Source organism: Danio aesculapii, chromosome 21 (genome assembly GCF_903798145.1).
Source record: "Danio aesculapii chromosome 21, fDanAes4.1, whole genome shotgun sequence".
Lineage (NCBI taxonomy): Eukaryota > Metazoa > Chordata > Actinopteri > Cypriniformes > Danionidae > Danio > Danio aesculapii.
In genome coordinates, this window is record NC_079455.1 from 25,860,270 (window position 1) to 25,872,349 (window position 12,080).

At 33.2% G+C, this 12,080-nt stretch overlaps 1 protein-coding gene across 1 annotated transcript in view; it reads right to left on the reverse strand.

Annotated features, from left to right (window-relative positions):
* Positions 1–12,080, reverse strand: part of rai14 (retinoic acid induced 14) — a 65,855-nt gene that overhangs the window by 23,793 nt on the left and 29,982 nt on the right. The window contains 3 exon segments of the mRNA XM_056446156.1: positions 3,897–3,954; positions 8,403–8,467; positions 8,581–8,669. Coding sequence (XP_056302131.1) covers positions 3,897–3,954; positions 8,403–8,467; positions 8,581–8,669 — 212 coding nt within the window.

The following is a 12,080-nucleotide window of genomic DNA, read 5'->3' on the forward strand; positions in this document are numbered from 1 at the left end:
TGTGAGCAAACAATCATAAAAGAGGTCTATTAAGCCAAAAAATAATGAAAGAAAGCAAGACACTGAGGACAAACCCAGTTACCTTGAATGACTGACTTGAACTGAAAAAGCAAACAGAATGTAGCTTCATGATTATTTGTTAAAAGATAGAGCTCTCTATTAAACCTCTCAAACAATCTTATTACTAATGAAAATCATTTGTCTTTTAAACCTTTGTAGGATCACAGCAGACAATCAGACCTGCATTCAAACTGCTGGTGATGATCATTATTGCAAAAATTATATGGCTTATGCAGATTTTAATCACAATAAATGGAGATAAAATACCTTGAAGCATTATTTCAGCTCTGACCAAAGACTGCATATTCTCAGATGCACAAAGGTGCTTTAACTTATTATTTTGACATTTTAAATTCTGCTGTGCACAGAAACTGATGCAGCACTGTTATGGAGGAGTTTATTATGGCACTGAATATCTATTCATGGAAAGTGTTTTGAATTTGATTGAAGTAGAACAGTGGCCATTAAATGCTATAGTTTTGTGAATAATTGTGATAAAATGGGGTTTTTAGCAACTAATATGCATGAAAATGCATGTGTCATCAAGTCCTTTCTCTGATTACTGGAAATAATTGCATTATTGGTGCTAGGGCTGGGCGATAATTGGATATCGATAATTATCATGATGTATACGTTTTCGATAAAACGATAAGTGTTTGATAATATTTACGCACTGTGTAATGCTTCGCAGGCATTTTGCAGCCTGCCCTTCCAAATGCTGCACACAGTACAAGCGTACAGCCATACAGTGTTAGTTGCACTTGGAGGGGTAAGAAAAAAAATAAGGTAAAAAAAAATGTCACAGACATTGTTGAGAAGAAATGTCACTAAACATAAGTAGTTTGGAGCTACTTTGTTTTTGCAATCCAACACAAAACAAAGCAACGTGCACTGCAAACTGCGCAGACGACTTATGTCATCAAAAGCAGGCAACACCGCAAACCTTCATCATTTAAAACAATACCACCCTTATGAACACTTGATGCTTTGAACACTTGATACAACAATGAAGGGCATTGTTACGACATTGATAGGATATTTTGTTGTCAAGCTTGTTTCCTTTTAATATTGAGATATTTTCTGGAATTTTTAATACCACTAATTCTCCCTCATTGACGGTAAAAAAAAACAGCCACAGAGGAGAAATGCTCAAGACATAATTTTTCAAATAACGACATATTAAAAATGCAGCAAATATATGACATACATTTACAAGAGTAGTAGATCATTAATTAAATCCTTATTTCCACGGAGCGAAGAATCATCCACCCGCAGTTGTTTAAGGCGGGCACGAACAAAAAATATACACTTTATATATTTTTCTTTGAAAATGTATCTTTTTGCAATGAATTTTGTTACGTATAATGTATAACTTAATGTTAACAAATTTGAGGTGAAGTGCTTTAAAACAAGTCCGCTATAGTAAATGCTTTAGCGCCAAAACAATCCATTAAACTATTTTCACGGTTTCAAATATTTTTCAAGATACTAGTATTCAGCTTAAAGTGACATTCAAAGGCTTAATTAGTGTAATTAGGCAAGTCATAGTATAACAGCAGTTTCTTCTGCAGACAATGAAAAATATATTGCTTAAAGGGGCTAATAATATCGAGCTATTAAAATAGGTTTCAAAATATTTAAACCTGCTTTTATTCTAGTCGAAATAAAACAAATAAGCCTTTCTCCAGAAGAAAAAATGTTATAGGAAATACTGTGAAAAATTCCTCTGTTAAACATCATTTGGGAAATATTTAAATATAAAAAAATTCACAGAAGGGGGAAAATTTAGACTTCAACTGATAATTGTTTTGAACAATCGTGATTACAATTATGACCAAAATAATCGTGATTATGATTTTTCCCATAGTCAAGCAGCCTTAGGATCCCTAAATAAAATATTAAAGAATATTTCACCCTAAATTCACCAAACCATTAAAAGGACAGTTCATCCAAAACGGAAAATTCTGTGACCATTAACTCACTTTCTACTTGTTCCAAACCTGTTTTGTTTTATTTTAATTTTTTTATGTTGAACAATAATATCCAATAACTTGTAGGGTAATGTCTTTGTCTTTGGTTGTTAAAAACTTGAACAGCAAATGCTGACTTAAGATTGTTCTTTTGTTTATTATTTTATTATTTATATTGTCAGACAGCTAAAACATTTCACAAAATGTGTAAATCAGCTGCACAAAGGGATTGGCATGCTAAAAATTCTATCAAATTAATAGATATAAAGATTTGACATTTATTGTAATAATTATCGATATCGACTGATTTTTTTTGCCATATCGCCCAGCCCTTATTGATGCAGATGTAAATACAGTCACTGAATCCTTTTCATTCAGGCAATTTGTTCAAAAACATCAAGTCATTCAATTATGAAACCAGTGAAGTCTTTCTGAGTGAGTCAATGGGTTACTAGGGCTGGGTGATAATAACGGTATCAGTATTTATTGACCAAAGACCATTGTCAATAATGTTAAAAAAAGTTTGGTATGACATTTCGGTATGAAGCGCTATAGTTTTATCCAAATGTGGCTGCTAAGTGTGCACCTTGGAAGGAATGCCAATAAGCTTAGGGTGTAAGTTTGTAATTTTCAACGGAGGTGCACTACTTGTGGCACAAATAGGGAGCGAGTGCAAGTGGTGCACACATGATGAATCTGGTTGAAAAACATCTGAACTTTTCTAAATGTGAGCATACTGCAATTCATGCAAGTAGAACTAACCAATCTGCTTCAGACTTTGTATAGAATATACACATTTCAGTAATAAAGGTAGACCAATTACAACACAGCGCACCCAAACACTGCAGTGCTGTTTACTTTTCTGCATAAACTTGCATCAGAGCTGCAGCAATGGTTTGTCTGTTTGTCATCCTCTGAAAAAACAGTTGAATGTCGCCTAGTTACAGAAAGATGGAATCACAAGCGCAGAGTGTAAAGCGCATCAAAGATGGTGAAGGAAGCCACATGTTTTTCACGTGCAAGTTTTGGGTTGCGTCATCGCCACCTCAGGTTAGAATAACAACATACATGAAAGAGTGCCGTGGCTAGCAGCAGTGAGGATATTGTGAATAAAAAAAAAGCATGTAAAGATGTCGCCACAGTGGCCTTTTAGTTTCATTTCTTGTGCATCCCAGCCACTAGCACCCCATCTGAAAGATTTTTTAGCATGGGGGTAATGTAGTCATCCAACTTCACCATTTGTAATGCTGTAGTATGTATTTGAACAATGATGGTTGCTTCCTTTACCTCGATTTGATCATCCTAATTGGTTGTTTAAGGAGTTGAGATTTACTTTATCATTATTACTGACACAGAGTTTGCTTTGATTGTTCAGTATTTACACTTTACCATTGCATACATTTCAAAACATATTTTATTCATCAAGTTTAAGAGTCTCTTTAACGCTTATGTTTATTTTATTATAAAGGGATGAGATATTTTTGCTTAAATATTTTAGTTTTTGACTATTAAACTATTTGCCTTGATAATGTTAGTAAATTAAAATAAAGTGGTTAAATCCTAATATTCCTAAATGGATTGTTAAAAAAAAATGTAATAATTATTGATACCGAATGATAGGAAACATGATATCATGATTTTTTTGTTGTCGTTGTTGTAGTAGTGTATCGCCCAGCCCTATGGTTCACTTTTCAAATTAATAAAACAATTAACATTTTCTCAGAGAATCCAGTAATTGCAATGCGTTATGTCAGCTGTCTATTAGAAAAATCTATTCAAAATTAAAAATCTTGATTCCCAAATCTATCCAGAACTGTACAGGCTCTTATGCAGTAACTAGTTTAATAACAGGGAAATGGTGCAAACCTGCGTGGTGAAGAGCCGTCCTCCCTGAGCTGTCTGGCGCATCCACCGCACACTTACTCTGTAGAATGAAGCGCAAGAGATTAATGCTTCAAACATATCATCTGAAACCAGCATGACATGTTCTACCCAGAAGGCTGTACTAGACACCAATTACAAACTTTCAATCAAAACAGCCACACTTTTCACTGAGCATTTTACTTTATTTAATTTATTATTTGTATTTTGGGTGCAAGTTAATGGCGTGGGCTTCTATTAAACATTTCACAGCATGTCAGGTCAGCGTCCATGGATGAACAGGCACAAGGCATTTATCTGACAGACATTATCAGAGGAGAGGTGTAATATATTAAACCTGACTGCAGCAGCCAGTCAGACCTGAAAATGTGCTTAATGTGGACATCCTATTAAATGAGATTAATCCTTTTACTCCATATTGCTGCTATTATGCAAACGAGATTCCACACGTTTGGTTGAATCCCTCAATAACATGCCTAGATAAACAGACAAAGGTTAATTTAACCATTAAAGAGCTCAATGACTCTATTATTTTTGTTGTTTTGGTATTATAGCGGTTTAAACTACTCTATGGGAAAATTAGCCTAATGCAGAATCTCAAGACACTTGGGATGTTGGAGCATTTGTTGTGTTTGAGATGGCAAACAATGAGGTTTTTTTATGACTGCCAAGTGAAAACATATTACTACTGTCAGGCCTTTTGATTAGTGCAAGAGCTAATTTATCTGTTTTACAGGATCTCCAGGGGAAAAAAGCTAATGAATTCAATGGCAGGCTGGCTGTGAAAAGGGAAATATATTTGCAAGGCTTTCATCCAACTTCAAAATGTCTCATTTTCACTTGTAAAACACTTTTACTGTTAGAAGGTTAATTCTGGCAAAAAAAAAATTTATGTACACTGTTTAGAAGTTACAGTGGTTCTGAAAGAAGCTTTGTATGATCACCAAGGCTGTATTTATTTGACGTAAAACACTGTTAAAACTGTAAATTTGTGAATTATTGTATTATCACAATTTAAAATAACACTTTTTCTATTTTAAAATACATTTTAAATGCATATTATACAATGTAATGTATTCCTGTATTTGCATAACTACATTTTCACCACTATATCAACATTTAGGGCTCTATGTTAAAGATCTAGGCGCGAAGTCTAAAGCGCATGGCGCAAAAGCATTAAGGGCATGTCCGAATACACTTTTGTTATTTTAAGGATGGAAAAATACGGTTTGCGCTGCAGCACATGGTCTAACAGGGTTGTGCTTATTCTCTTAATGAGTTATGGATGTGTTTTGCGCATAAAACAAATCAGACTCTCATCTCACATTTCCTTTAAGAGGCAGTTGCGCACCGTGGCGCATTTGCTATTTGGCGGACTTCGTAAGAAGAAAACTGAACACTTCACAAGTGAAAAAACAGTTCAACAGACCATCTGCAGCGCGAGGATAAAGAACGAGCCACCTCTATTCAGCCTCTTTGCTTTACTCCTTTTCTTTCATGGAGTAAGGAAACGGTGTTGTACGCACTCCACTGAAGACATCCATTGCATTATCCTATATATTTAATTTTGTTTGTTAAGTGCAAAGATTTGTTTCAAAAGTCATTCAGTTCTAACAGCCAGAAAATGAATAAATGAGCAATAATAAAGAAGTGTGGCCAAAAAACTGAGTTATATCTAAACACGCATCATGTTCTTATGCCCCATATGGTAATGCACACATCTCCAAAACCTGACAGGTGGACACATCTAAGCTTGCTGTTATTAAAACAAATATAAATATGCATATAATAAAAAATACTGCTAATAATAATAATAATAATAATAATAATAATAATAATAATAATAACATTATACAAAAGCAAATTCTTATGAATAAACTGAAAAAAACCTGAGGCGAAAAAGGCATGGAAGTAGTTGTTTTTATATTTATGTAGAAAATCATACTTTTTGTAATATTTTAATCCTTTAATTCTTTTTTATTTGTAAAGGTATTTGTGTATTGCTGTACATCCTGTGTGTTTTAAGCAATGTGTAAGCATTTAAGGCACACAACTAATGTGCTCTGCACTGGACTTTAGACCTGCTTTCAGCTGGTCTATTGCACAGACTATTTTAGTTCCTCAAAATAGCAAAGCACCAACAATGCACCTTAACACACCTGTGTTCTAGACTGGAATGAATCCATGAATCCACTAATTGGCGCAAATGGATTTACTATTTAAACAATGTAGTGCAAAACGGGACAATTAGGGTTGCGTTGGTCTGAAAATAGCAACAAATCGCGTCAAACACATCTTGTGCCTTATTGTGCAGAGTGTATGATAGGGCCATTAGTGTAACATGATTTTTCCAAAATCTTTTGAAGATTATCACTGCTTTTTACCATCAATGCATATGTTTTGATACAGAGTGGGCTGTTTTAGTTTTAAAACTCGAGCATTTTAAGTAAATAATTTTCGTTTGAAGCACAGGTTTGATCTCAAAAAAATATTCCCTTCCTGGGAAACAGGAGCAAATTATCAGTAATAAAAATGGAGATAGCTTGAAAGACCTGCAGCCCTTTTTTTCCCATGCAAATTGAATGAGTTGAACAAAGATGACACAAAAAATAACAAATACTGTCATGTGCGTTTGGGGGCGGATGTCTGATGTTTGGGAACACAATCTTAATAGAGAGTTCTGGGAGGACATTTTACCAAAGCAAACCTTTGGCTCAGGCATTTCAGGATGACTAAAACAGCATTCAAGGTGACGTGCTCTGATTGGTCTGCTGGTTATCAAATCACTTGATGTTACCAGGAATCAAGGAATTTGCTCAAATGTGCTTCAACTATAGCTTTTTTTCCAAATACATATGCAATAATTATTATTTTTTTTTGTTCTCTTCTTGGCATTTCAGGGTTTCTGCAGGTTTCACAAAGTTAAGTTTAAGTTAATTTTAAGACATTTCGAAGACCATCATGAATCAAATTTTAGACTTATACTGGGCTAAATGCTAAGGAGTTTTTCAAATGGCAGCGGATGGTAAATGTTTATATTTGCCCCATCAAAAAAATTATTATAATTTAATCCATGTAATAATACAGTGATCGTTTAATAATAACAAATTTAAATATTTTAAATATTACTTAGCAAAATATATTTTAAATATAGTTTCAAAACAAGCAAGCTCTAGTTGTAAGCATACACTTTTTTCAAGATAAACCTTCTATAAAAAAATGGACAAATGTTTTAAAAGTTTGAAAAACTATAATAAACTAAATGTATGCACAACAGTCTGTCCAGGTCAGTGTCCTCAGGTGTTCTCAGCAGTAAATATATGGGGAACTTTTAAACGAATGTTATTATGAGGAAAATAATTAAACAATTATGGTATATAGAGTTAAAAAATGACATTTTTAAATAAAAAGTTAAAAGTTTTATTGAGATGAATTGTTGGTGATTGTTCATATATTGCTATCCAATCTGGCCATTAACACCCATACAAAGGAAAATGAAGACCTGTTTAAAAAGATTTAAGACCTACAACACCATATTTTAGTAAATTTAAGACTTTAAGGCCTAAAATTAGTTTAAGACTTTAAGACCCCACAGACCACCCTGCATTTAAATCCAGCAGTATTATGCAATATACCAAAATCTACAAAGTCAGAAACTTTGAAGTTCTTGATTTTATTAAAATGCACTGACTTCAAACCTTTGAACAGTAATGTATTTAAGCACACTAAACAGTGGAGACATGCAGTGAATCCACACGCAGAATCTAAACGCTTATGGTGAGTTATATTATTAAAAAACTCTTCAATTTTCAATTGTTTAATTTTATTGTACAATATTTAATCCCTTAACTGTCACCCCAAGAGTTGTAAAAGATTACACCTGGAAAATGTGTATGAGATTTGCATATAATATAAATGATCAAAAATAAGTTGTGGACAGTGACAGTTACGTGGGTAAAACATTTGTGTGCTTTAGCAGATCTAGATAATACCTTTTCTCGAAAGATATTCATGAGCTCTACTGTGCAAATACAACTTCTGCTGCAATGTTAAACTGATAATACTGATGCCTCTTTAAATCTATACTGGCAAAGTCAATACTGCCACCCATTAGTGCACAGAGCTGACAGGATGTGGATATTTCAAATCTATACAGCTCTGCTTAAATCATACGGAGCAGAGAACGAGACGGACATGATAAAAGAGATGCTAGAGAACATAACCAGTGTTTCACCACACCGAGGGGGGTCTTTGAGGATGCCAACATGCCCACACACACACACAAACGTGCAACACTCTCCAAGCTCACAGCAGGAGGCCGTGGGATTTGCTAGTTTACGAAACTGCAGAACAAAATCTGCTCCTTTTGTTTAGCTGGCACACAGTGCAGCAACGGACATGGCTGTTGTTCCCATTAGCATTCGCTCCATCTGCGTGCGTGCACCCAACTGTCAGCCTATGATACAGTACAAAATCAACTAAAAACATTACCTGAAGCAGCTTTTTGGCACATTCTGGGTGGTTGTTTTTGGCAGCAAGGTGTAAAGCAGTAAACCCTGACGTAAAGAAGAGAAAATAAGGCTTGTTATTTACAGAACGGTGTTTATTGTTCGTCAATGACACGAGTAAGCAATGCATGAAAACATATTGATCTAGTCGTATAGTCAACCTGAAGCATCCTGCAGAGAAACATCAGCCCCGTGAGCCAAGATTACAGCAAGGCACTCGGCTTGACCTCGTGTGGCTGCGGCATGAAGACTGAAAAAGAAAAGAAGAAATTCAAAAAACAATTATTGCAGTTACATTTGTCCTTTACACAGTCAGTTTTTTTTTTTACGCCAGCAAGCCTAAACGTAGTAAACAGAGAGCTCTTTGATTGAAAAGGTAGGTCAATGACTCGCTCTACATATATGCTGGTCCTAAGGCAATTGTAAAGCACTCTAGTGTGAATGAGTGACATCAGATCAATCTGCATCATTCTGTGTAGCAAGTGGAGCACAAAGCTGTAGTTAACAGGCAAGATACAGAACACATGCAAAGGGAACAAACAAAGTATAAAAATGGACTGTTTTGGAAGAATTAAAGCAGAACACATGATTGATGCCTTTTATTAAGGCTGAAACACACCACAAAGTGGTGTTCCACAGAAATGTATTATTCTTACAGATCTTGGACTGTTGGTTACCTCATACTACCTCCCTGTATATTATTAAGACACTGTTACTTTATCATTTTTACAAACATTTTGCACTATATTGTTTTGCATTATACTGTACTTATACTGCATTATATACCATTTTGCATCTGTACAACTCTGGTTTACACTCCCTGCCATGTGCCCTTAAGTGTAATTGTATTGTTTACAATTTTTTTTTACTTTTATATATTTTTAGATTATATTATACAGTGCTCAGCATATATAAGTACACCCCGCACAAATCAATCATTTATATTCATATATTTAATAGGAAGCTATACAATATTATATTTGTGCATATACATTAAATTAGTCAGTACTGAATCCAAATCTGGAGCTTATCTAACAAAATAACTTACGATAACAGTCCAAGAACTAGTACAGCCAAATTTATATGTTATAGAAAAATATTGAATACAAATTCAATTAAGACAAGCTAAATGTTTAAAAAAATTATTTGTTTAATAAATCTGTTTTGTTTAAATGCACCAAAATACTTTGACTATATTTACTAAATTTACTAAGTCAGCTTTATTGTTGAATTGACAATAAAGCTGACTTTGACTTTAAAATATGCTATTTTGAATATGCCTATTTGAAGGCCAATTTGATCAATACACAAATGAAAGTTGTCAGAAACGATGGCTGACTAAGGATAGATTTTAAAATATGTCACAATGTATTATTTATGGCAATAAATACCTGCAAAGTTAGATTTTTCCTCAGGTATCTCCACTCTGTGACAGGTGTAAAACAGCAGAAGGATGCCTAACCCACTTGATATGGGTGTATCCAAAATGACAAGAATTTTGGGAAAATCCTGACGGCGCTAGCGGTTCTTTCATCTCGTTTTACGCTTGAACAACTAAATAAATGCTTAAGTCTATTTAACTGAATGTATTGTAATTACATTACAACATCTATGGTGTCAAATTAAATTGAAAATAGTCACATTAAGCTTTCACCAGAGGTTTATTATTGGCTGAAAAACACTAGCTGTACATATACCCCATTGCAACTTTGCTAAATTAAAGCATTTCTTTCAGTTCTCTTTTTAACTGTAGTGGATGGTCTTTGTACACATTTTGGAGATGTTATTTCCATTTTAAAATTCCCCAATATTATTACAAATAAATGAATAATTATATCTCAAAATTTACATGGTTGGAAAACCAGCAAATGAGGAATAAATATGTATGCTTTGGTGAACTATTCCTTTAAATTATTAATTAGTAATGAAATCTCTGACCTGAGGTCATAGAAAAATGGAGAAAAGTTTTAACTTTCCCTTTGATTTAAAAGTTTAGCACTCTATGTCTCTTAATAAATCATTTCCATTTAATCTTGTTGGTTTGATATCTAGCATCTCCTCATTTATTGACTCTTTAGAGAACAAACTCGAGAAAAACACTAATTAATCTATTTGAAATTGATCAGACCCTTCTTGAGGATAAGGACCAGGATGCACTGCTATCTCTCTTTCGGGCAGTGATAAAGCTGACATCTAAAGCTGCACAAGATGTCCTGATAATGACCATGATAATAATGTCATTTATGACCTTTAAACGAACAAACCAAGAATTTCAAATATTCAGATATGGCCATTTAAGCACAAAACACATCACTCTAACGCAATTAAAGGTCAGTCCAAGAAAAAAAAACGTCTGCATATTTGGTCAAATTGGTTCTAAAACATCACATTTAAAAGGGTGGCTCTCACAAAAGTGAAAATACTGTCTTTTGTGTTTTGGTGGTAAGATCATTTTAAAACTATGTGTTTAAAACAACTTTTAAACTATTTCTGATTTAGGGCCATGAACACTGTCTGCAAAGTTATAATATAATTAAGTTCCAAACACTCTTGATGGGTTTTACTTTTTCTTTTTTTTTTTTTTTTTTTTACAATTATATCAAGTATATAGTATAGTATATAGTCAGTATATAGTAGTCATGTACTCATAAAGGGATGGACAAGGTCTACAACAATACTCAAGCAGGCTGAATAAAAAAGTAAATCAAACAATCAATAAAATCAAACACATACAGACACATACATACTACATAAAAATATGGAGAGAGAAAAAATTAGGAGGTCACTTGGCCACTTTTTTTCTGGATTTACTGAATTTATTAGGTATGTAGGAATTCCTTAGGTACTAGGGCTGCACAATATATTGTTTTAGCATTAATATCGCAATGTGTACATCCGCGAGTCGCATCGCAAGATATGCAATGTTGAGTTGATTTTGCAGTGTATTTTTTACATTTAAATATACAGAACCATAAAGCATGAACGGTTTATCTCACATTTATCTTTGGTTTAATGCATTCATCTATGCTTATAGTTTGCTTATTACATGTTATGCATGATTCACTCCTTAAAACACTGAACCTTAAAACAAAGTGTGACTTTACATTCTTTCCAAATAGTGCAATTTAATAATTTGGTAAAATTTTATAGATACAGTATTTCGCAGAAAATTTAAATATCGCAATGTCTGATTTTTCCAATATCATGCAGGCCACTAAGTACTTTAAGTAAAATAATATTTACTTGTTTTATAAAGATCTGATAACATTTCTTCCAAGTTTAATTTCAAATTTGTTGTGATTGACAATAAAGGTTATTCCACCAAATACTGATAGAGAAACATTGGTATTCTTGTCTAAAAAGGAATGTCCTTTAACGTACTACACATTTTTTTTTTTTGGTTATTTTGTGTAAAATAATAATAATAAAAAATATAAATAAAAACATTCATAAGACTAAATAAAAAAAAAAAAAAAAAAAAATCACAATATTAAGTTTTATATCATTTGGTCTCGATAATTATTCAATAGTTTAACAATTTAGGAATATTAGGATTTTTTTTAACCACTTTATTTTAATTTACCAACATTACTAAGGCAAATAGTTTTAATAGTCAAAAACAAAAATATTTAGACAAAATATCTCATCTCTTCACAATACA